Source organism: Terrapene carolina, unplaced genomic scaffold, assembly GCF_002925995.2.
Source record: "Terrapene carolina triunguis isolate 2854851 unplaced genomic scaffold, T_m_triunguis-2.0 Scaffold113, whole genome shotgun sequence".
Taxonomy (NCBI): domain Eukaryota; kingdom Metazoa; phylum Chordata; order Testudines; family Emydidae; genus Terrapene; species Terrapene triunguis.
In genome coordinates, this window is record NW_020664464.1 from 17,425,271 (window position 1) to 17,452,130 (window position 26,860).

General features: G+C 39.8%; 1 protein-coding gene across 1 annotated transcript in view; it reads left to right on the plus strand.

The window, feature by feature from the left end:
• The window catches only part of RIC1 (RIC1 homolog, RAB6A GEF complex partner 1), a 71,964-nt gene that overhangs the window by 41,779 nt on the left and 3,325 nt on the right, over positions 1-26,860 (plus strand). The window contains exons 10-21 of the mRNA XM_026652334.2: positions 2,093-2,251; positions 2,648-2,851; positions 6,246-6,284; positions 6,592-6,702; positions 7,437-7,526; positions 9,863-10,023; positions 14,572-14,710; positions 17,898-18,014; positions 19,197-19,925; positions 20,274-20,432; positions 20,548-20,684; positions 26,049-26,335. Coding sequence (XP_026508119.1) covers positions 2,093-2,251; positions 2,648-2,851; positions 6,246-6,284; positions 6,592-6,702; positions 7,437-7,526; positions 9,863-10,023; positions 14,572-14,710; positions 17,898-18,014; positions 19,197-19,925; positions 20,274-20,432; positions 20,548-20,684; positions 26,049-26,335 — 2,332 coding nt within the window. The remainder of the gene's footprint in view (positions 1-2,092; positions 2,252-2,647; positions 2,852-6,245; positions 6,285-6,591; positions 6,703-7,436; positions 7,527-9,862; positions 10,024-14,571; positions 14,711-17,897; positions 18,015-19,196; positions 19,926-20,273; positions 20,433-20,547; positions 20,685-26,048; positions 26,336-26,860) is intronic.

The window sequence follows — 26,860 nt, forward strand, 5'->3', positions numbered from 1 at the left end:
AAGTATTGAGTTATGTTTAAAGTCTTAACACCATCAAAATTCATATTCCATTTTGTATGTAGCTTTGGAATATGTACCACAAAATGGTTGGGGAGGAGGATCACTTGTTGCTGAGGCACAGGCCTGGGACATGGGAGACCCAGGTTCACTTCCCTGCTCTGCTCTGTGGGATCTTGGGCAAGTCACTTAGCCTCTCTCTACCTCATTCCCATCTATAAAATGGGAGTCCTAGAGAGGAGACCAGCACCATAAGGATGAAAATGGCCCATTGAAAATTTATAAAAATGCCATCCCTGCAACTGAGTTGGTCATGGGATATGTGCAGACATCAGAAAATGATATAAATGTCTATATATTGTTAGGAGGAGATGACATACTAGCTGGGTTTTCTGAAGGTCTAGGATGAAATCCTGAAGTCAGTGGGAGTTGTGTCATTGACTCAGGGGGAGGGGCGGCAGGATTTTACTGTTAGTTTTACGGTGTTTTATTAGGGATTTAAACCAGCGGGCTAAACAGTGTTTTTTGGGTATGAAGCCTTTAACATGTGGACTACTTTAATCATTTGTTTTCTATTTAGCAAATGTTACATATGTACTTGTCCTTTGAAGTTCTAACTACAGATTACTATTCATATTTATGAAATAGGAATATAGAACTTAGACATGGAAAAGATCTATACATCTGAGTCCATCCCCTGCCAATGGAGGTGATAATCCCCTGACACAGATATCACAAATATATATTTTAGAATTCATAATGATAAATCTTGGAAATGCGTTGCTTCAAAAGGACCTAACATAACTGGTGCCTAAGATGCCATTCAGAGCAATGGGGCATTACGATGCTAAGACAGATTTTTGCAGACTAACAGTTAAGCTAAGTGGGAGAAAGATGCTTATGCAAGAGATACTTTGTTAATTTTAATATTGGTACCGTTGTCGGTAAGGTGCCCATTTTTCAAAAAAGCATTTCAGAGTTTGAGAGTAGTTAAAGTGAAGATAAACATTTGTTTCTCCAAAAGTATCTACCTGTAACAGATTTCCAGTCTTGGGTTTGTGCTTCCTGGCATGACACATGGAGGAAAACCCCAATTGCTTAGTGTTAAAGCCACTGGGTCCAGCAGGTTTTTTCATGCACTATCTCTGCAGTGAAACCACAGCAGCTCTTAGCACTGCCAACCAACTGTTCCTTTGTTACTGCAGATAATGGGAGATCTTCCATTGGTTGATTGGTGTGATGTGCCTTCTGTCCAGGCACATGTTTACTAATTAACTTGGGCAATGAAAATGTCCAGTCTTCTGTATAGCCTTTCTACTGTCTCCTGCAGAACATTTGAAGTCTGCATGTATTTTAAATGCAAATAACTAGCATTAATGCAGCATTGAGGTTGAGAAATTAAACACAAGAGCCTAGAGACAATAAAGAAAGATTGCTCAGCAAACATTAATCACTGTCTACATTATATTTTTTATCATAAAGATCGATAGATAGATGGATCTATATGAAGGTTTACTTTTAACAAAAAAACACCCAAAATCAAATGCTGGTGGTGGCTGTCCAGTTATTGACTTTGAGTCATGGTATGTTCCTATGCTGTCTGCTTTTCAGTTGCCTCTTGCAGTACCATTTTTTAATCTTTACCTTTCTAGAAATGCTTTTAGTGCTTTTGAAAGACTTGATCTGTTACAACTGATACTGTATACAAAATAAAATTACTTAATATGAACTATATATTCATAGATCACAGGGATATGTTTAACAGATCATTCACCTACATACTTCCTCTTAAAGTTATAATTTAGGGGTGCTTTAATCTTTTTTTTAATTTTTCCAAATTCTATATTCTCTAGCTTTTGCATAGAGAAGAATTTAAACTGGGCACTGAAGTGTCTTCCCTGCCAGGAGTAGCTATGCTATATCTGCTGGAGCTGCTGACTTGAAAACTGCAAGCTATGGGAGTTCCCTTCCAGTCTTATGGCTGGCCCAAGACCCTGGGTGATTTGTATAAAGGGAGTTCCTGTATGTTTTGTTTTTCTGACGGTCTAAATCAATTAAGTGATATTTATTTATTTTTTGTTTTGCATGTGTTCAGAGCTGGGGTTCAGAAGGCTATCACCTATGGGTGATCGATGGGAATTGTTCTCTGAATGCAGGGGGTGATGGTGATATAGATACCAAGAACGAAGCTCATCAACTTGGTATTCTGCAATTTCAGTTCATCAAGAGTGCACTCACTGCTAACACTTGCATGGTACGTGTTCATAGATGGATCTTACTATTTTAGAGATTATCCCCAGTTTTCAGATAACCTTTTTTATGTTTCTTCCTTTATAAAGTGAAGCCTGACGTGTTTTCCAATAAATTGTCATGTTTGTGTATATTTCTCTTGTCTTAAGTGTGTCTTTCTAATTAAGCAAAATCGGCTTTTGAAATAGGAGATATTTTGAAAATACTGCTGTATATGATCATCCACTGTTTGCTATCTCTATAGTATATTGCTGCTTCAAAGATGGAAGAACTGCCTTAAATCATATTTTTCTTACTGTTGGTTTAAGTTGGACTCTGCGAAATGAAGTGTTCTGTGTTTATTTTATTTTTTCTATGCAGTAACTTTTTTTTTTTTTTTTTTTTTTTTTTTTAACTATAGAGTAACCAGGAGCAGGTCCTCCTGCAAGGAGAAGATCGCTTGTATTTGAACTGTGGGGATGCAACACAGGCCCAGAATCCCAGAAGTGCTTCAGCACACTCTGGTCATAAGCCCATCAGGGAAAGGGGCCCATTTTTGGAGGGCAGTTTAGATTCTCAGGGTTTAAGCACTTTATTAGGACACAGGCATTGGCATGTTGTACAGGTAATTCTCCATTTGTTACTCAAATAGTATTTTTGCACTTACTTGCTATCACCTGAACCTGGTGGTGTCTGTTTTTGTTTTTATCCCTTCTGCAAGTATTGTATTTGTTTCATATAGTGTGAAATCTCCTTGTCCTCCTGTTTCCTATTGCTTGCTCCCACGATACAGCTTGTTATTCCCCGAAGGTCAAAAGAATTCTGGCTGGCCTTTTTCCCTCCAGCTGTGGATTCGCATCCTAGCCAATCAAGGGATTAAAATGCCTTTTTCTGACCTCATGAGAGAGAGCTATTTTTTTCCCACATATAAATTCTTCCCCTGAAGGAGCATTGGGGATGTTGGAGGTACGAAATACTCTGTAGAATATATGAAGTTTCTAATGCCCATATAGACAGATTTAAAGATTAGTCTATTGCAGACAGCTTCAGGGTTTTGGCAATACATGCGAACTGTTTGTTTAGATGAGGAGTTGAAACCACTTTATAGTTTCATAGCTTGCCAAGAAGCTGTTTCCAGAAGGTGTTAAGACCAAAGCCCATCAGGCTTACTCATTCCAGCAGTGAGGAACAATTTAGATAATTTTGAATCCATAATTTTAGACACAGTTTCCTGCTTACATATCTGCTTTATGGATTTCACTAAAACTGAGGATGACACTTTAGTAAAATTGACAGGATTTAACTTATTGTACGTGCAGCGTCTACATCAGCATGATTATCAGGCTGCATTAGGCACCGACATCTATACCAGGTTCCAGGTGCTGTCAAAACCTTAGAGATCCATATACCAGCATTAGCCCTAGTGTTTTGTTTCATGTGCCACTTACTTTTTTTTGTATACTATCTTTATGAAAGTTTTTGATGCAGTACTTTCCACAGATTAGAGCACAAGTCTGATTTAAAAAGCCTCTACGCCCCTCACATCTTTCCTGGCTTTTTGGCTTTTTATGACTAATTACAGTCATTAACCCATGATATTTTACAAACTGATGCCTTTTAAAACAAATAATCTGCAGAACCTGGAGAGTGTTTTTTATGTGGGTTTCTAATCTGACTCTAATTTAGAATGTATCTGCTTGCCTTTAATGAAAACTACCTCATCTAGGGAAGCAGTTTCATTTGAATTATTTTGGCTGATGGTTTAGTTGCTCATATGATAAGAGCAGTAGCTTCAGTCAGACTGTCCTAGTAGACTTTGCACAGAGGAATTTGGTCCTTTTCTTCTGTTTCTTCACTGCACTCAGAAATGAAAAGGAATGTTACACAGGAGAAGAACTGTAGAATAAACACCAATCTAGGCTGAGATCTGTTTAATAGGCCTTTACACACAGGTAATAGCAGGAATACTCAGACAACTGCTGTCTTCACCCCCATTGGCCTAGTTTATCTGCTGAGGCATAATTGCCAGTTGGTAATGAGTAGTAAGAGTGTAAGGAAGACCAGACAGCGTACTTGATATTAGAGAAATGTATCCAACTGACAAAAATATCTTCATAATGGTTTAACTTGTTACAAAAATACAGGCCTTGAATCCTTTCAAGAATTGAATGATCTTATTTGGTGCTTAAACCAAATACATTTTTCTCTTGCCTAAACTCATTCAAGTTGAAAATTTACAGGATAAAAGTTCTCTTGCAGTACTGTGTCCTGCAAAATAGCTTTGATTGGTTTCTATTTAAAGGGTATCTCTACACTACAGGATTAATCCGAATTTAGATAATTCGAATTTGGGAAACAGATTGTATAAATTCGATTGTGCGCGGCCACACTAAGCACATTAATTCGGTTTTTAACCACATTAATTCGGTGGTGTGCGGCCACACTACCCCATTTATTTTAATCACATTAATTCGGTGGTGTGCGGCCACACTAACCCTAATTCGAATTAACAAAATCGATTTTGGCGCTACTCCGCTCGTCGAGGTGGAGTACAGAAATCGATTTAAAGCGCCCTTTAATTCGAACTAAATGGCTCTGTTGTGTGGACGGGTGAAGGGTTAATTCGAATTAACGCTGCTAAATCCGAATTAATCCCGTAGTGTAGACCAGGCCAAAGAGCTACTATATCTTCTTATGGACAGTAAAACTTAATTCGATAAGACTTTGGATCATTCAGGTAACAGAATACTGAGTAAGTAAACTCCCTATCTGGAAAGGAGCTGGAGGCTTTTATAAATTGCTTGCATTGAGTCTTTTAGCTTTTGCTGTCGTTGGTTGTTATCAATTCAGTATCTTCCTAAGTTCAACCTTTTTCTCATTTCAAATGCCAGCCACTTTCCAAACCCCTTGGACTTTCATGTCAAAAGAATCAAAAGTTAAAATCTAACTCTGGAAGACTTGTGCCTTGAAATTTATAATTTACCTCAAACCTAGGTTGAGACAGTAGTTGTCTTGTGAAATGTTTACCTGATGGGTTACAGTGAACATCCTAAATTTGTCTGAAATTATGGTTAATATCCTTATAAATTGCAGATGGGAATGGAAGTCTTCTCATTATTCCCCAAGTAGGATAATTTGAGTTTTAGCAAAAAGAAACTTATTGATATTCCATACTAAATCTCATTTTTGTCTGTGGCAGAAGTTGAAGCCAATTTAAGACAGCTAGGTAACTGACCAAGAAATGTAATCACTGAAACCATAAATCAAACTACAGATATTTCAGACATCTGTATTAGAGAACAAAATCCTTCCCTTCCCTATAGCCATAGTTCTAGTTACTCTTCTTGCCACTAGTTTGCTGTGCTGCAGTTTGTATACAGACTAATAGAATTTTACCATCTTCATTTTATGAGAAGAACATAACAGCATATACATTCTGTGCAAAATAAAACTATTCAGGAGTGAAAAAAAGGCAAATTAATTGAGTCAGAATAGGTTTTTTTTTTTTTTTTCTTTTGTTATGTCAGTACAAATCCAAGAAAATTTGATTCCTGGAGGTGATGGCTGAAGAAACCATGCATAACAGATGATTTTACTGAATGGAATCTTCCCTTGACAACTCTTCAATTGATGGAAAAAAATCAACTGCTTGAAGGGGAAAAAAATCTTAACAAAAAAAAATATTTTGCCCCTGTAACGCACTATTAGTAGATTTTTACATATTTTAATCAAAGCAAAGAAAATTGGAAAACAAGCTTAAAATATGTTGTTAAAATTGTTTTCTAGGGTTTATATAATTCTAAAATGTATTGGAAAGAGTGGAGTGAGGGAAGAATTGTGGTGGTGAAAAAAACTCCAGTGGCTGTGAACAAACCAGAATGTTATGAAACTAAAAATAGATAAAAGAAACAATGTTGACTGTGTATGTCCCTTAAAGTGTGTGAATTTTTATCTTTTCAATTTGTTCTCAGAACAGTGATCTGTATTATATTCTTTTTTTTTTTTTTTTTTTTTTTTAGATTCACAGTACATATCTAGAGAGCAACTGGCCTATAAGGGTGAGTTACTTAAAAATAGGTTGGTGCTTGATGAAAAATGCAAACATTAGGTTTTTATAATTGTTCTTGTTATAGGGTGAGATTGCCACTGTATTAAATCAAAGCAATTTATGTATTTAAAAGAAAAATGTCATTTATTCAAAAGTATTGTAGAGAACATTAGTACTCAGACAATTTTCAAGTTTTAAGTTGAGTATATTAATATTGCTAAAGTATTGATCATCTTGAATAGAAGTATGCAATTTTTGAAAGATTTCTGAACAATAGTTTCTCTCCTTCCCCCCGCCCCCAATTTTTGTCTGAACAGTTTTCAGCCATTGACAAGCTGGGGCAGAATGTAGCTGTTGTTGGCAAGTTTGGTTTTGCACATTATTCTTTACTCACCAAAAAATGGAAGCTGTTTGGGAACATTACCCAGGTGAGTGCTGACTAGTTTTATAAGCTTGTGTGCAATTTAACCAGGTTTATTATAATCACAATATTTTGAACATATTTTTAGTTTTCTACCAAATCATATTTTTTCAAATGAATTTCTTGAAGACAGATTAGGGAAGCTGGTTTTGCATGTCTTGACATAAAACACATGAAAAGTATTATAGTTTGGAACAAACTTGGCAGTAAAATGTATGAATTATAGCAAAAAAAATTTAAACCTGGATGCCTAAAGTGAGATTCCTAAATCCATGTCTCAGCTCTTATATGGGAGTTGTAGATGCTCAGCACCTCTGAAAATCAAGTATGAAACCTAACTTTAGGCACCCAAAATTGCAAATTTTGGCCTATAGTGAAAAAGCAACTATGATTTAAAAAGTTGTAGATTTACTGCGTTCACTGATGAACCATATGTAGCACTTGGCTTTGTTGAATAGTTCTTGATGATCACATATCCATCTGACAACCCTTGAAGACTTATTTTTTAAAAAATGTCATACCTAAATAAGATTGTCCTATTAATAGTGATACTGTTTTTTATATGGCATCTACAGGAGATTTTCTTTTTTATATGTAGTCTATAGGAGGCTCTTATGTTTTCTGTGTGTATAATTCTCTATGTATTAATTTATTTTTGTATGTATAAATTATGTGATTTGTGGAAATTTGTAAGCAGCTTATAACCGTTCTGACTTGCTTGATCTTTCATTTTATTTTAAGGAGCAAAATATGATCGTAACAGGTGGCATAGCCTGGTGGAATGATTTCATTGTTCTTGCATGTTATAATTTAAGTGACCGCCAAGAAGAGGTAAGGCATTCGTTTCTTCAAGCAAGCTATTCAGTTGCTATCTTATTTTTAAATATTAGGCATGTTCAAAATTAATTTTGTGTACAGGAAAAAACAAACGTAGAACTGTAGGAATCTCAGCTAATATAGGTTCCTTTCCTTCAACCCTTCATGTTTGAAGCATTTTGATTCTGCCTGCATCAATACCTCTTAACTAATCCTTTGTGGAAAACATTAAAAGCCATTTTCACGTTAAGACAACATAAGAATATGCTCCTCTTCCTTAGAAATGTGACACAATTTTGAGTGCTGACAGAAAGGTTTTTGTGTGTTCTAAATATTAGGGCTGTTGATTAATCGCAGTTAACTCATGCGATTTAACTCAAAAATAATCACGATTAAAAAATGTAATTGTGATTAATTGCAGTTTTAATCGCACTGTTAAATGATAGAATACCAATTGAAATTTATTAAATATTTTGGATGTTTTTCTACATTTTCATATATATTGTATTCTGTGTTGTAATTGACATCAAAGTATATATTTTTGATTACAAATATTTGCACTGTAAAAATGATAAAAGAAATAGTATTTTTGAATTCACCTCATATAAATACTGTAATGCAATCTTTGTCCTGAAAGTGCAACTTACAAATGTAGTTTTTTGTTACATAAGTGCACTCATAAACAAAACAATGTAAAACTTCAGAGCCTACAAGTCCTCTTAGTCCTACTTCTCGTTCAGCCAATCGCTAAGACAAACAAGTTTGTTTACATTTAAAGGAGATAATGCTGCCCACTTCTTGCTTTCTGATGGCAATGTAAATAAGAACAGGCATTTGCATGGGACTTTTGTAGCGGGCATTGCAAGATATTTACATGCCAGATATGCTAAACATTCGTATGCCCCTTCCATACTTCAGCCACCATTCCAGAGGACATGCTTCCATGCTGATGACACTCGTTTTAAAAAAAATAATGCGTTAATTAAATTTGTGACTGAACTCCTTGGGGGAGAATTGTATGTCCCCTGCTCTTTTACACCCACATTCTGTCGTATATTTCATGTTATAGCAGGCTCGGATGATGACCCAGCACCTGCTGTTCGTTTTAAGAACACTTTCACTGCAGATTTGACAAAACGCAAAGAAGGTACCAGTGTGAGATGTCTAAAGATAGCTACAGTACTCGACCCAAGGTTTATGAATCTGAAGTGCCTTCCAAAATCTGGGAGGGACGAGGTGTGGAGCATGCTTTGAGAAGTCTTAAAAGGAGCAACACTCCGATGTGGAAACTACAGAACCCAAACCACCAAAAAAGAAAATAAACTTTCTGCTGGTGGCATCTGACTCAGATAATGAAAATGAACCTGCATCAGTCCTCACTGCTTTGGATTGTTATCGAGCAGAACCTGTCTTCAGCATGGACGCATGTCCCTTGGAATGGTGGTTGAAGTATGAAGGGACATGTGAATCTTTAGCATATCTGGCACGTAAATATCTTGTGACACCTGCTACAACAGTGCCATACGATTGCCTGTTCTCACTTTCAGGTGACATTGTAAACAAGAAGCGGGCAACATGATCTCCTGCAAATGTAAACAAACTTAGTCTGAGCGATTGGCTGAACAAGAAGTAGGACTGAGTGAATGTGCAGATTCTAAAATTTTATATTGTTTTATTTTTGAATGCAGTTTTTTTATACATAATTCTACATTTGTAAGTTCAACTTGCATGATAAAGAGATTGCACTACAGTACTTGTACTAGGTGAATTGAAAAATACTATTTCTTTTTTTTAGTGCAAATATTTGTAATAAAAATAAATGTAAAGTGAGCATTGCACACTTTGTATTCTTTGTTGTAATTGAAATCAATATATTTGAAAATGTAGAAAACATCCAAAAATATTTAAATAAATAATATTCTATTATTTAACAGTGCGATTTATCGCACAATTAATTTTTTTAATCGCTTGACAGCCTTACTAAATATAGAGGCATGTTTGGGGACAATGTTGTATAACTCTTCAATTGGGGGGCCGGAGAGGCTCAGTGTGAATAGGAATTTGGATGAATATTTGAGGAAGGTGAAAGAACTTTCCTTCGTTCAAGGTCTGCAGTTTTAGAATTGATCCTCTTCATTTTTTTTTTTTTTACTTTTTGCTGTTGATATAACTACCATAGCACTACCAGTTAAGCACTCAGTCAGTTTAGTATACAATTTAAAATTGCTTCCTAAAATGTTTGCCATACCACAAAAATCCATGAGGCATTAATGAATCTGTTGTTGAAGTATTTGTTACATTGATGTTTGCAGCAAGAGAACTCTTGTTTAAACCATTAATTGTCCTTACAGCTAAGAATCTACCTGCGAACATCCAATCTGGACAATGCATTTGCACATGTCACCAAAGTGCAGGCAGAAACATTACTACTCAGTGTCTTCCGGGATATAGTAATATTGTTTAGAGCAGATTGTTCTATTTGCCTTTATAGTATTGAAAGACAACCTGATGGGTGAGTACAACTGAAGCAAGTCTATAAAATTATTTTACCACATTTTTATAGTAATTAACTCAGAAATATCTCCTCTACATGAGTAATTTCCTTTCATAAACTGTTAGTTTTAAGATTAATCATAGGCTTTGATAACTTCTTGAGATAACTTTTCAAAATATGGCATCCATTTGTAGCAATTCTATCACCTGTGTGTGCGAATGATAATGCTCAAAATGTGGATGCAAGGGTTTGCATATTTGGAAGTTTGCATGCACACAAACTTACCCAGAGAAACTTTTTGAGCACTATCACTTTCCCACATAATTTATGTGTGTAGGTGATAGTGCCTGAAATGTGCACTTACAAACTTGTGCTTGTGAAAAAGGGGTCAGAATTGGGGCACATTTGAAAACTTGGCCCATTTTAGCTGGTAGGGAAAGTAACCTGGGCTTCTGGTGTTTTCTCTTGGGACTTGTATCACACATTGAGGAGATTACACTTGAGGAAGATGGTAGATGGACTGATTAAATTTGCATTGACTACGGCTTAGCTGATTCTAATTATCTGTATCTCTAGACATGTTGGGTTCCAGTCCACTCCTTAGTGTTAGAAATTGTAGCTTTTAAATGTTGTATTTTTAGCATAAACAAGCATGTGAAAACTGTGTACAACTTTCATAATTTATAAAACCTGCATCCAGACCTGATATTATTTAAACTGGTATCAGTAACTTTACAAAATCTGTAGAGTTCTTTTCTAAATAGAGAATTTAAAAAAATCTAATTGTACCCACCAGTTAATTCTGTCTGTTTAGTTTTCACATTCCATTCACCATGGAAAATTAGAGGAAATGGTCAGGGACAGAAGTCTGCTGTACATTTTGACAAGTAAGCTGCTGGAGAAGGAAGGGTTTGTCACTAATTGGTATAGCACTTAAAGATCAGTCAGAGGAATTTTTTGTCTTGTTTTCTTACTTTAGAAAGCTGTATTTAGGTAAGGCAATAATGACTTCAGAAGTTGAAGATACCTTTTTCAGAGATTCTAAGTGCTTGTTTTTAATAGTTGCTTCTACACTCCCTAGCAACTGCCTAAGTGAGCAAATATCTGTATTCACAACATTACTTTGCTTTACAGGATGTAACAGTGATACAAAATCTTTAGATAACTGGTGTGTCTAGAAAAAGAATTCTAAGGGTTCTAAATGTTTCTCAAGGAAGGATACAAAATATCATTTGTGAATGGACATACACTGTTAATAAGAGCAGGCTTTAGACAGATTGGGTTTTTATTTACTTCTTTTTTTCTTTTTCTTCCAGTGAATTCTAAATTCTACAGTTTGTCCCTGAGGGTACTGTTCTGGGTTGCTTTAAGTGGTGGCCTACTCTTATGTAAAAACCTAGACTATGTAGAGCTTATGTAGCTGCTACTTTAGCCTACTTGGTATTTGTTCAGAAAACCTATAATATGGAATTCCTTTCTTCAGTGCAGACTTTTGTTTAGAAGCTTGAAGATGCTTGAACATCTGTTGAGTCAATAAGTAAATGTACAGGAAAGAAACTTGTCCTGTTTGTGAATGCTCAGCTAGAGTAGTTTCTGCAACCGATACAGGATTCATGATCTAAAAGTGGGTCCAGAAAAAGATTAGCTGCTAGCATTTAAGGCACTACAAGATTTCCATAGAGAAGAAGTTTTCTAACTCTTTGGGCTCCAGTTCATTATTACTTTTCCCCCTCTAATTTCTGACCCTTCCTTATGCAGCCTTGTATGTCAAATGGCCCTGATAGATGTTTGCAGAGTAGTAGAGGTCAGGACTACTAATTCCTGTTCCCCAGTCCTGCCAGAGATTTGTTGTGTGAACTAGGAGTGGCTGAGGGATACAGGAAGACTGTTCCAGATGGTATGTGAGGCATTTCCACTGTTAGAAGGAGCTGCAGAGAGATGAGGTACCTGATAGCAAAAGGAATGGGCACTCGGGCAGTATGAGTCCATGTGACAGGCAAGAACAGTTCCATGGAGACTTTAAAAAGAACTAAGTGTTTCAGGATTCGGGTAAACAAATAGGAGCTGGTGGAGCTGCTGGAGAATGGAGTTGAGAATTACTCTTTATATGCCCACATTCGAAGCTGAGAAATGGGAGGCCATAAAGAAGGTAGCTGTCAGGAAAAGAAAAGATAAAAGGCCATGAGGATTTCAGAGGAAGTGGCATCAAAGTGGTAAAAAAATGTGGTCAGTGCTGTAGAGATGGTCATATTGTAGACAGATTTACAGCATAGTAAACATGAATAGGTGAGTTCTGAATCAAGGATGATAAGGTTACAGAAAGTGAATAGTAAAAGTATGTTTTTAAATTGAAGAGCAAAATGTTGGAGAATGCCCTTCCTGCCCATAAAAACTTCTGTCTCAGATACTTAGCTGAAGGAACTTTAAATAATGCCTCATATCTTAACAATGTGGATAGGAGTCATCAAATGCACTGAAACATATGTGCACTTGAGAATCATCATCATAAAAGTGGAAATTTAAGATTAAAGGGAGAGGAAGGATAGGATGACCGAAAAGGAGGAGCGAGGTTAAAAAAAAGCAAAGGGCTGTGAAAAGTAAACCTTTAGACTCTGTGTAGGAGGAGTCTCTTAGTGTAGAGGAGGATCTAGCACAGAAGTCAGCACCATTTGGTGGGGAGGATTAGAACCAGAACAAGGGAGGGTTCATAATTTATTGCAGTAGTCTAGATGGATGGAGTTGTCCACAATATTGTAGCCTGCATTGAAATCAAAGAGAAGGAACCTTCATCAGTACCTATTGGGTTCCGGGAAGTGGGCGGGCGAAGCCCGCCCACTGCTAAAGGATCCCCCCCAGCCTAAGGGGGAGGACCCACAGGACCTAAAACCCAAATGATTACGGGGGACAACTAATGTAAAAACAGGGACAGGAGTGCGATTAAAGGGTCAAAAGGAGGGAACCTGACGGGGACACCGAGCAGAGAACCCCGGACAGCGCCCACTGCTCCTCAAAGGTGTCAAGGGAGCCAGTGGACGCCGCCCAGAGGAACTCTGCCCGGATACGTGAACGGACAGAGGATCGGAAACAGGCCCCACAGTCACAGGAACCTCCATCTGCCAACCTCCTCTCCCTGGTTTTATAGATGGCCTGTTTAGCCAGGGCCAAGAGGAAGTTGACCAGGAGGTCCCGCGACTTTGTGGGGCCACGGATAGGGAGTGCATAAATGAGAAGGTGAGGGGAAAAGTGTAACCAAAAACGCAACAGAATGTCGGTGAGGAGCCGGTGTAGGGACTGCAACCTGGCACACTCTAAGTAAACGTGAGCCAGGGTCTCCCTCACGCCGCAGAAAGGACAGGTGTCAGGGACACGGGTAAACCGCGCCAAGTACACGCCCGTGCTCACGGCTCCATGCAGGAGCCGCCAACTAACATCCCCGGCGGGTCTCGGGACCAAGGTGGAATAGAGGCTGGCCCACCGGGGCTTCTCACCCTCGACAGGTGGCAGGAGGTCCCGCCACTTCGTATCGGGGCGGGACACGAGGGTGAGGAAGTGAAGAGTGTGGAGCACGAGCGTGTATAGATGTTTCCTTGGCGCGGTCAGGAAACGAACCGGCTGCAAGTTGTGCAGCCGGCTCACGGAGAAGGGGCGGGGAGGCCGGTTGGGTCCACGGGGCAGGGGCCCGATAAAGAGGTCCGGAGGACCAGGGGTGGAGGGTGGGCGGGGCGTGCCCTCGCACAGGACCTGGTCGAGGTAGACCCGAGCAGCGGGCGGCAAAGCGGCCCTCACCTCCTGAAGTACGCGCCGGGGAGTACAAGGCCTGGAGAGCCCCATGCGCCGAGCGAGCGTCAGGGGATCCAGCCAGACTCCCCGGTCGTAGTCCAGGAGGTCTCCGACTCTAGTGACTTCTGCCAGGACCAACCTCTGGCGCACCGCGGGGGACTCTGCCACCTGCACACGAAGCTGGGGGTTGTGTAGCAGGGGCTCCGCGAGGAGATCTGCCCCCCCGGTGGCCGCCACGGACCTGGTTGCTGAGAACAGTTTCCAGGTCCGGAGGAGGTCCTGGTAGAAGACCGGCAGCCCGGAGAGGTCTCGCGGAAGACCTCTCGGATCGAGATAAAAGAGCTGCCGGTCGTATTGGAGCCCTCGGAAGCGGCGCAGGAAGGCGTGCGCCAGTACTCTCCTTCATCAGTAGGGAGGGAGATGGCTGTTGTCTAACTTGGAGGAGAATAGTTCCAATGCCTTGTTCAGAGAAACCCAGATTGAAATCATCACTATTGAGAGGTACATTGAGAACTTTGCTCTTTCCTCCTGTGTTCCCATAAATTATCAAGATTGAACAAATCAGGCTAATGGGTTTATTACATATAACTTTATCCAGTTCAGAAGAGTGGCCTGGGTACAGTTTTGCAGTTTAAGGGGAAATTGTTCTGGTTTCTTGAAAGAGCTCTGCTTCCTATGGTTAAATTAGTATTTTCCATCATTAAGCATTTAGAAACTAGCTGTAATTGTCCATTAATTACTGTTAGAGGAGAAATGTTTAGCAGCTGTTTTTTTCCTCCCTTACAGTCCTAACCCTACTGCCAGTATTCAAGTTCTTCAGGAGGTATCCATGTCTCGTTACATTCCTCATCCTTTCCTTGTTGTTTCTGTAACTCTGACATCGGTGAGAACAGAGACTGGCATCAGCTTGAAAATGCCACAGCAGGTATGAGTCTGTCCAGTGTTTTAGAGTGGTTGAAGTTTATAAAAAATAACTGACAGTCCTTGGAGTTGGTAGTTTTAGTCTTAGGAGTTCTGCCTGGGTGATGATATCAGACAGTAGCAATAAAGAGTTCTTTTGAAGATGCTTTTCAAATATTTATAAAATGCTTCTATTGTTTAGTATGAGAGCTAAAGCCGAAAAGAATCAAAACAAAAACAAGCAAGCAAACAAAAGACCTGGATACATTTAACTATTTAAATAGTGTGGGTATGAAATATACATCTTCTGGATCAATGCCCATAAAATTCCAAGCTGTTCTAGAACATGCATAGAACTCTTTTTTCTATAATGTAGGACCCCTGGACGCACATAAGGTGCATCTTTTTGGTATTACCCACCAAAGTCAATTAGGCAGTGAATCCATCTAAAGGGGCAGCTGATTCCTGGGAAAGGGGTAATCATTTGTTTATGTAGCATTGGGGCCTGGATCAACTTTTCTATCTTAGGTACTTATTGCCCTGTTATCATAGTATAGTCTCACAATTTTTTTATGTACTTATCCTCACAACACCTCTGTGAGGTAGGGAAGCTATTATTTCCATTATACAGATGGGAAACTGATGCACAGAAGGTATGTCTACACTGCAGTTGGGAGCGTGCCTCCCAGCCCAGGTAGATGGACACACTAGCTCTGCTTGAGCTAGTGCCCTAAATATAGCAATGTGGATGTTGCAGCATGGCTAGCTACCAGAGTATGGACCCAGAGGATCAGGTGGGCTTGTACTTGGGTGACTAGCCCATGACACAGCATCCACATTGCTATTTTTAGCATGCTAGCGCTCCTTGAACTAGTGTGTGTCTGTCTGCTTGGTCTGGGAGGCACGCTCTCAGCTGCAGTGTACATGTACCCAGAGTGGCACAGTATCTTGTGCAAGGTTGCACAAGAATTCTGTGGTGGAGCAGGGAATTGGACGACTAGTGCCCTTAACTCTGGACTATCCTTCCTTTCCAAAGACTATTACCTATTGGGTTATTTAAGGGAGATTAATTGCCTGTGAGAAGTGTAACTGATCTAGTGGATGGGGGGTTGGAGCTTTCATTGGTTCACTTCCTGCTTCATTCTGAGATGCCTCTTGCATTCTGTTCTTCCTGTGCACAGTGCTGAAGTTGCATTGCAGACTCTAAATCATCATGAGCTCTAGGACACAGTCTTGCCATTCTTAGCTAGCTGCAAGAAAATGCTTATAAGCAAAGGATCAAATTCATTGTCTTCCATCTCAGATGCTGAGAATCTACTATTCGGGTCCTTCTAGTCTGATATGAAAAACTGGATGTGGGCTTTATACACATGATAGTATGTAAGCTGTCAGGCAGTTGATTTAAATGTAAAACAAAATAAATATTTTTCAGAGATAGAAGTATCAGTGTAGTATTAAACGTTTAAGGTTTTTAAGTGCACTTCTGTTTGGGAGGGAAACATTTACACTACAGGTTGGGTTTCCTGATTGCTTTTCTGTCAAGAAATTCCATACCAAATTTGTTGAGTTTATAAGTAAAAATGTGTTTACTCTAATTGTCATCTCTGCGAGTCAACCTTGAATATAAAAGTTAAGCTGGGTTCTTTCTGGCCCTAGCATTAACAATAAAGTCCCTGCGATCAATCTTGATTAACGGTTCTGTTGATAACTGAGCCAAAATGGAATCCATCTTCCTCTCCTGTAGCAGTGTTGACTCTGCAAAGTCAACAGAACAGAAGTAGAAAAAGCTTACTTTAGAATTAAAGTTGAGGCAAAACTACGAAGAGACACAGGGAGTAGTTCTGTTGAACAAGGTGGCATTTTTACAGTCACTTTTACAGTAGAACCATTTAAATGTTTCCTTCTATAGGTGCCCAGCCTTGCTTGTTTCTTCTGATTGCTTCCTATGCTAAATTGGCTCTTTAAGAGGCTTGCCTCTGTGTATTAGGAAGGCTTGACCCTGGCATAACCAATTCCACCACATGGCACTTGCACAGACCAGCAGCAATGCTAACTAAAATAAGCAGATTTAAAAGCAAGGGGCACAAAGAACACTTAGATGATTGGGGTGCATGTATCTGGGTAAAATAAAGGAACTAACTTTGTGTACATATAATTATATATATTTACGTTCTTTTTGGTTTTTTCCTTTTTGGAATATGAAATACTCTACAACCACTGCATTCTATTCTCTTCTTCAAAAGTTAAGTGTTGAAAATGGCTGTCCTTGTGTGCTGCTCTTCCCTAGTTGAACTGGCAGTGAGCTGCTAGGAGCTTATTTAGCCACAGCTGAGGTAGATACAGTAACCAGCCTCAAGTCAACCCTTTAACTGAGATTTGCGTAGAGGTCTGTGGGAGTGCATTATGTACTAGCTCTGGTAAAAGAGCTGTTCCTTGTTAAACATCATTTTAAAAACCATGGCATTATGCAATGCAGTTTTAGAGTATGTCTGAACTACAATTACACACCTCTGGCTGGCCCTCATCAGCTGACTTGGGCTTGTGGGGCTCAGGCTAAGCTATTGGGCTGTAAAATTGCAGTGTAGATGTTTGGGCTAGTGCTGAAGCCCGAGCTCTGGGACCCCATGATGGGGAAGAGTCCCAGAGCCCAGGCTCTAGCCTGAGCCCAAACGTCTGCACCACTATTTTACAATGGCACAGCCCAAGCCCTGCAAGCCCAATTCAGCTGACGTGGGCCAACAGCAAGTGTTAAATTGTAATGTAGACATACCCTTAGAGCCTTTTTGAGGAAAGTTGGACACTGAAACCTCTGCATACAATTAAACTGTTTGATTAAAATGAAGAGCAGGGAAAGGCCAGCACCTCCCTCCAACATATCCCCAGTTTACATGCTTTACTCCTAGGCAAGCAAAGCTTTTAGGGAGCATATGGGGTAGGTTCCTCCCTAAAACAGATCAAAGCCTTGAGTATTTGCATCTGTCCTCCTTTATATGCAAGCTGGTTTGGAAGATAGGTAGAAAGAATTGTATCCAGAGTTCATAAGCTAGTATTTACAAGCCTCCTATAAAGATGTGCTTAGTGGGAGTGCCAGTGTTCTGAATTTGCGTTTGGCTGTGAGTTTATGCAGAGACTATACTGTACATATCAAAGCAAAAATGATGGATTCAGAAAAGTTTAGAGATAAGTAATTTACACTTTTTTTCCCCCCACAGGCCTGTGAGGCAGAAAGCATTATGTTAAACTTAGCAGGACAACTCATCATGGTACAAAGGGATCGGTCTGGCCCCCAGATCCGAGAGAAGGACAGCAGTCCTAACCAAAGGAAACTTGTGAGTAAACATATTTGGGATTACACAAGAATTTTCAAAGGTTCTGAGGACTCAGCAAGTTGTGAAGGTGATTGATCTCGGCCTAGAAACAAGTGTGTAGCTACACTTCAATGCTGTGCTAAAACTGGTTGAATTATTTGTTGTGAATAAATTACCTGACAAATGCAGCCCTCTTTTCTGTTCACGAATCATTCACAAGCCAGTTTTTATTTCTGCAAGTATCTCTGACAATCAGATTATTTACCCCTTGTATTGCTGTAACATAGGGGTCCCAATCATGGATCAGGATCCCACTGTGACAGGTGCTGTACGAAGCTTGGGAAAACAATTTTCGACCTGTGGGCTATTCCTAAACTGTTCACTTTGAATACTTGTGGTTTGTCGTCCCCTTCAGGCACATACTGCATTTTTGACCAACTTCTTAAGAGATAAGAGAAATTAATGTAGGACTATCCTTGTTCTTATGACAATGTGTAGATAGTCATATGAAGAGCAACAATTTCACAATCATTCATACTAATGATGTGTGTGTGAATCTTCAGAAATTGCAGAGAGAGGTGTGAGCGTGAGCATGGTTGGATTCAAGTGAATGCTTGCAAACATTATTTTTACAGTAACCCACCAGCTCTAGCCTACACTCTGTGCTAAAAATAGGCAATTTGACCAGCCTTCTGACTGGAATTGTCAGTGGCATCAGCTGGTAGGTGAGGAATGAAAGAGATCCCTCTTGGTGGGTTAATACTGGAGCTTTTTCTTGGTGCCCAAAATGCAGCTAGACTAAGTTGCATAGGAATTGCACTTCTTATTAGTCCTCACTTTTAGAAAAGTAATGACCCCATGGTGACAACAAGCTGTATTTGTGAAAAAACCTTTAAAATGGATGTGGGCAGTATTTGATAAACATCCGTGGTATACAGTACTTTGCCAGTTTTAGGTTTGTGGAGGTGGAAACGCAGGTTGAATTGCTTTCTTGAGTACTTGCACTGACTAGAGTTTTAGAAATGCCTAATAAAAATACATAATTCTCTACCATAGTGAATTTCTATCATATACTCCCCTCACCGACAAATCTATTAAATGGGAGTGAAATGTGCTGTCACCCCTTTCAACTGAAGGAAGGATACTAGTGAGATGAGGCACAAATTAAAAGGGTATTAAGATCTTCTTTCTTTTCTTCCCCAGCTGCCTTTTTGTGCTCCAGTTGTGCTAGCCCAGTCGGTTGAAAATGTTTGGACTACCTGTAGGGCAAACAAACAAAAGCGCCACTTACTGGAGGCACTCTGGCTCAGCTGTGGTGGGTCAGGTATGAAAGTCTGGCTTCCTTTGTTTCCCAGGGATCACCGCAAACCACATTCCTTTTTGTCAAGACGGATCATGCTGCCTTTCCACATCAACATATACCCCTTGGCTGTTCTGTTTGAAGATGCCTTGGTTCTTGGTGCTGTCAATGACACTGTACTCTACGACTGTTTATACACTCACAGCAGTGCTAGACAACATTTGGAGGTCCTCTTTCCTTTCTGTATTGTTGAGAGAACCTCTCAGATCTACCTCCATCACATTTTGCGCCAGCTTTTGGTGAGGAACCTAGGAGAGCAAGCCTTGCTTTTGGCCCACTCCTGTGCCACATTACCTTACTTTCCTCATGTGCTAGAACTGATGCTTCATGAAGTGCTGGAAGAAGAAGCTACCTCGCGGGAGCCCATTCCCGACCCTCTGCTTCCCACTGTGGCTAAGTTCATTACAGAGTTCCCCCTTTTCCTGCAGACAGTTGTTCATTGTGCTAGGAAGACGGAATATGCCCTGTGGAATTACCTTTTTGCTGCTGTTGGAAACCCAAAAGACTTATTTGAGGAGTGCTTAATGGCCCAGGACTTAGACACAGCTGCCTCTTACCTTATTATCCTACAGGTAATAGTATCCTGCTACTTGATTACAAAAAAGAAGTGACCATTTAGTCCCCATTTTTTTTGGTTTTATTTAAACAATTTATTGCATGTTTGGCATAACTGTTTTTTAAAAATAAATGTAACACTTTTTTTGGTGGGCAACTCACCTCAATTATATCTGTTTAGAGATAAAATTAAATATGAATAGGTCCCTAAAATGGCACTTAACAAAATGGAAAACTGTGAAATATGCCTTTACCTACAACTCTCATTTTTGAGCATACTGCTGGGGCGGGGGCTTGACTTTTTCCAAAAGTATTGCTGGGTTTCAGAAGCAAATTATTTTTATATTGTGCATTGTTACTTGTAGAACATGGAGGTTCCAGCAGTTAGTAGGCAGCATGCCACTCTTCTGTTCAACACTGCCCTGGAGCAGGGAAAGTGGGACCTTTGTCGTCACATGATCAGATTTCTTAAAGCCATTGGTTCTGGTGAATCAGAGACTCCGCCACCTACACCCACAACTCAGGTTTGTTAAGAAAATCATAAATCTTGTATATCAGTCACTAAACATAATGAATCTCATGTATACCCAGGATGTAACATGTTTTTACTTTAGTTGGTCATATGCTTCTTTGTTGTAGGAACCCAGCTCAACTGGTGGCTTTGAGTTCTTCAGACATCGCAGCATTAGTTTATCTCAATCAGCAGAGAATCTTCCTGCTAACAAATTTAATCTACAGAAAACACTGAGCATGCCTTCTGGTCCATCTGGGAAAAGGTAACATTTGTATCATAGTACAATTCATGATTGATCCCTACCATGCTGGGCCACTGTACAGAGAATAGTTCCTGCCCCACTCATCCAAACTATTTACATTGTAACAAATTATACAATGGGGCTATATTTAGGCATGGGCACTCATGACTCCTGGAGTCATGTGAGATCAGGATTTCAGTTTCTGTTTAAAAAAAAATTGTTTCTAGCCGTTATGGATGCAAAGACAAGTTGAAAAGTGTGAACCAAATATAACTGATGCCTGCCTGAAATAGTACCTCTGGGATGTGTGAGCTGGGCCATTCATCTTAAATGTGAAACCTGTTAGTCCTGAAAGGGTCTGGGCCACAGCATGGGTAGGGGGGGTGGGGAGATGTTATGTGGGGGGTGCCCAGGACCCTAGATTGTCTTAATTTGGCCCTGACAGCAACCTTAGTGGTGTTCTGTGTGCTGTGAGATTCCACAGACCCCTGGAGGTTCTACAGTGAGCACTCACATGTCCATTAACTGCATCTCACCTAATACTGCAGAAGAAATATTTCTCCCTTTGCTTTTACTGCAGATATTGGCTACTTCGATTTCCATCTATCATAACTTTTTACGTGCATGAGCTGTAACTTTGATATTAAAAAGAACAGGAGTACTTGTGGCACCTTAGAGACTAACATTTATTTGGGCATAAGCTTTCGTGGGCTAAAACCCACTTCATCGGATGCTTCTTTGTTCTGCTTAGAAGTGGTAAACAAGATAAAATGCAGGGAACACAAACCAGAATTGTCCATAGGAAGTTACTGTCCAATATTGTATTTTTAAAATCATTTTGAGGAAAATGACCCTTCGGACCACGGTGTTTGATCTTTACTCAGAATGCAACAAGATAGTACTAAGGTCAAGAACTTAGCAGGTGTAATAAAACAGACATTTACATGGATAACAAGAATATCCAGAGTTGTTACAGTAAATATTATAAAATTTAAGAAACAAAAGCTTTTGAAGGCCTGGTGTGGTAGGGGTTGGATGCCAGTAAAATTACCAAAAGAAACAAGCAATTAGCAAAATGAATATTTTGGGGAAACAATTAATTAGATGGAATTATTTATCTAATTAGTTGCTTCTCACATGACTAGTTCAGGAAAACCAAATCAAAAGCTGGACTTACTGATTATGGTTATTAATGCGACTGCATTGTGAGTGCATCACTGCAAAACTTAACATGGATTCTTTTATACACTGCTGCCCCAAAATAAACAATTAACTTGACTTTGAAATAAAGAGTGTTTAAGTAATTAAAAATGATAAAACCAATAAACCATGCAAATGATATACACCACATAAACAAGTAAATAAAATGAATGATACAGTGTGGCAACTCTTAAGACAACCGCTAAACAAAACATGAAATTCTGAAATATAAAGTAAATTAAAGTATGGTTGGTTAACTATATTGAATGGACTAGTTATAAAGCTGAGTATAAAATTCAAAAACCTCTGAGCATTAACCACACTGGTGTTCACTTCAAAATACTAACAGCATCAATTTTTAACATAATTCAACAGCTAAACTGAGACGGAATATCAAATAACCAAGTATAAACTTAATGAAGTAACTGGACTGCAACAACTATAATTCAGCTTCTTCATAGGGCTATCAAGTGATTAAAAATTAATTGCAGGATTAAACAATAGAATACCATTTATTTAAATATTTATGGATATTTTCTACATTTTCAAATATATTGATTTCAGTAATAACAGAATACAACGTGTACAGTGCTCACTTTATATTTATTTTTATTACAAATATTTGCACTGTAAAAAACAAAAGAAATACTTTTCAATTAACCTATTACAAGTACTGTAGTGTAATCTTTATCATGAAAGTTGAACTTACAAATGTAGAATTATGTAAAAAAAAAAAAAAAAACTGCATTCAAAAATAAAACCAATGTTAAACAATATAAAAGCATACAAGTCCACTCAGTCCTGTTTCTTGTTCAGTCAATCGCTCAGACAAACAAGTTTTGTTTACATTTGCAGGAGATAAGCTGCCTGCTTCTTGTTCACAATGTCACCTGAAAGTGAGAACAGGTGTTCTCATGGCACTATTGTAGCCAGTGTTGCAAGGTATTTACATTTCCGATGCGCTAAAGATTCATACGTCCCTTCATGCCTCAATCACCATTCCAGAGGACATGTGTCCATGCTGATTACAGGTTCTGCTCGATAACAGTCCAAAGTAGTGCAGACCGATGCATATTCCTTTTCATCATCTGTCAGATGCCACCAGCAGAAGGCTGATTTTCATTTTTGGTAGTTTGGTTCTATAGTTTCTGCATTGGAGTATTGCTCTTTTAAGACTTCTCAAAGCATGCTCCACACCTCGTCCCTCTCAGGTTTTGGAAGGCACTTCAGATTCTTAAACCTTAGGTCGAGTGCTGTAGCCATCTTTAGAAATCTCACATTGATACCTTTTTTGCGTTTTGTCAAATCTGCAGCGAAAGTGTTCTTAAAATGAACATGTGCTGAGTCATCATCTGAGACTACTATAACATGAAATATATGGCAGAATGCAGGTAAAACTGAGCCAGAGACATGCAATTCTCCCCCAAGGAGTTCAGTCATAAATTTAAGTAATGCGTTATTTTTTTAACGAGCATCATCAGCATGGAAGTATGTCCTCTGGAATGGTAGCCGAAGCATGAAGGGGAGTATGAAAGTTTAGCTTATCTGGCATGTAAATATCTTGCAATGCCAGCTACAAAAGTGCTATGTGAATGCTGAAATTTAGTTATATACTCATCAAACTAAAGGTTTCAAGTTTAGTCCTTTTAAGCAATACAACAGATAGTAAGGCAAGTTAAGTGAGCGTAGCACTACACAGACAGGTATGAATAATAATTCTGGCAATTACAGGTGAAAGTATGCAGTTCAAATCAATTTTAGTTACAGTGAAGTCAGACTGATGTCCTACAAGCTGAGTTCAGTCATGTTCTTAGGAGAATTTTCTCCAATCTTAAGCTATTTTAAAACTTTTTCCTTTTTTGTACCATTTAAAATTAAGATATTTCTAATAATTAGATCGAAGTTGTTAGATTTATGACTTTGGTATTAAGAGTTCCTACCAGCCCAAGCACAGAAATTCCCTATGGAATTTTTAGCCATAAGCATTGATTTCCTAAATCTTTGTGCTTCTGAGCAGGTGGAATTTTTCACTGTGTGCAGTTGTCATCTTCATGGTGGGAGGATTCTGTCCAGGGAAACATCTTTTTCCCTAAGCTGCCAGATCAAAGATTCTTGTAAAAGACTCGGGGTATTTCTACACTACTCGACGGATCAGTGGGCAGCGATCGATCCAGCAGGGGTCGATTTATCGCATCTAGTCTAGACGCGATAAATCAACACCCGAGCGTTCTCCCGTCGACTCCTGTACTCCACCACCGCGAGAGGCGCAGGCAGAGTCGACGGGGGAGCAGCAGCAGTCGACTCACCACAGTGAAGACACCGCGGTGAGTAGGTCTAAGTACGTCGACTTCAGCTACGTTATTCACGTAACTGAAGTTGCGTAACTTAGATCAATCTCCCCCCAGTGTAGACCAGGCCTCCTACTAAAAGAAAATCAATCTTTCTCAAGGAGCGCTAAACACTTCTTATGTGGAATGGACCAGCTTTCTCTGAATCTGGTGGTGTTCTACCAGAGTAGGTTTTGCTGGACTAGTCATATGAGATACAATTAATAATTGTATCTAAATGTTTCTCCCAAGTATCAGTTTTGTTTTTCTTGTGGTACTTTTATTTTTAAAATTACATAGTGTTCAACCTCTTTCAACCCCATAAAGGGATAAAAACATTAAGCTTCAGAGTTTACTCAGATCTCTAACTATTGGAAGTTAGGACGAACTTTATTGGGAGCAGGCTATCCTATTTTCCTTCCATTTCCTTCCTTTCTGTAAAGGAGCTGGTATTGGCCATTGTTAAAGACCAAGTACTGGACTAGATGGACCCCTGGTCTGATCCAGTAAGACATTTGTGTTCCAGAATACTGTACATTTTGTTTTTAAAGGCAGTGTCCCTCTCCCACTCAGATATGGTGCTTGGTGTACGAAGGAACAGGGTAGATATCTGTGCTTTGGCGGTAATATGAAGCACATTTCCTCTGTTATCTTCTTCAGTGGGTTTGGACTTCACAGGCCTCTCCTGTTTGAAGATTGCTACTATTCCACCACCAGCACAAAGTCCACTTCCTGGATCAGTATTTAAAGTTAATGTTAGACACTTGGTACCTGTATCAAACATTGACCCAGGGAAAAGCTCACCTCTCACAAAACTTGCAAGACTATCATGATTTTTCATGCATATCCATCTCCTGAAGAGTCATTTGCTGAAAGCTTGCTACTCCTGAGGGAATTCTGAGCCTAAAAATTCTGCACATTTTAATTTGTCAATAAATAAATGTGGAGGCTCCAGCATGGCAGTGGGGAGTACAGGCCACTGGCTCCTATACCAGGGAGATCATCCTATAGTACCTCACCCAAGGACAGGGACTCGGAGGTGAGGCTGCACCTGACCCAGCGCAAGGGCTGGGCTGGCCCCAGAAACACCCCAGGGCTCTGCCCCTCTGTGCCAGGCACACCAGGTGTGGGCAGGCAGGTTCAGGCTAGCAGGATCCAGGTGTGGGGCAAGAGGGTTCTGTGTGTGGTAGTTTTGGTGTGGGAAGCTCTGTGAGGCATCTGGATGCAGAGGGGCTTATTGGGAGTGGGAGGGGGGGTTCCAGGTGCAGGGGCAATGGGACTCTGCCAGGGGGTCCATGTGAAGATGGTTAGGGCTCAGCAGGGGGTGTGTGGGGTTTAGTGGGGGGTTTGGGTGCTGGGAGTGTGGAGCTGGGTGGGGTGGGGGTCTGGTTCAGGCTCAGTGGGGTGATGCAGAGGGGTGTGACTGGAGCCCCAGCTGAGGGCTTAGAGAGTGGCAGGAGTGCTTGTCTGTGAGAGAAACTGCTAGTGCCACAGTCTTCTGGAGTTTGCTTTCTCTGAGAGGCCACTTTGGAAGGGGGGCTGCTCCTTGCTTCCCTAGTGACATGTAGCCCTGCCTTCACTGCTAAGACTTTAAGCCCCTGCAGCTGGTGCTGCCTATCTAGTTTCTATCTACCACATTCCTATTGCCACATAGCTCATAGTGATAGCGGAGGCTCTTGGGTAAAGGAACCCCAGGTAATGCGTAGTCTCTTTTATCAACGTGCAAGTGGTTTTCACCATTAAATTGTTACTCAACTTAGTTTGCAATTTCATATATCTGTGCTACAGCTGATCTATAAGTGACTTTCAAGCTACAGTCTTAATATCACCTCTTCTCTTCTCTTGTGTTGGTCCACAGGTGGAGTAAAGACAGTGACTGTGCTGAGAATATGTACATTGATATGATGCTCTGGCGTCATGCTCGACGCTTGCTGGAGGAAATCAGGCTTAAAGACCTTGGATGCTTTGCTGCGCAACTAGGCTTTGAGCTGATTGGTTGGCTGTGTAAGGAGCGAGCCCGAGCTGCCCGTGTGGAGGATTTTGTGATTGCCTTGAAGAGACTACACAAAGATTTTCTCTGGCCATTTCCAGTCATACCAGCTTGCTCTGTTAATTCACCTTTCAAGAATGGAAAGTACAAGACAGGTGCTGTACCATCTGAGTTATTTTGGTGGGCTAGGTTTCTTTCCTGCAGTCCTGCCTCCATTACTTTGAATCTCTCATATCTCAGTTCAGCCAAGCAAAGAACAGGTTGAGGTTTATCACCTGCACAGTTCCTTACTTTGCATGGTTTTGAAGGGGTTCTGTTTAGCATAGACATCATGTCTTCGCAGTAGTTATGTTATGTTGTAGCTTCTGTTGAGATTTCCTATTTTGTCTCAGAAGTTATATTTTAGCTGTATTAAATCAGAGAACTAGATCTCTGTTCCAGGTCAGTCTGGACACAACATTTTATATAATTTCAGCCAAAGAATGTGACTAAAATCAGTACATTATGTGGTTTTAGATGGGCATTTGATCAGCTTTATCTGATTTTTAGAGATACACCTTGTTTTTCATGTGACCTGCTGAAATTTGCTAGCAATGTGGTAGTGAGATGGAAGAGTTAAAATTGTGAGAATATGCTGCAGTTTTCAAACCTGTATTACAATGTTGTTGTTACATCTTTCA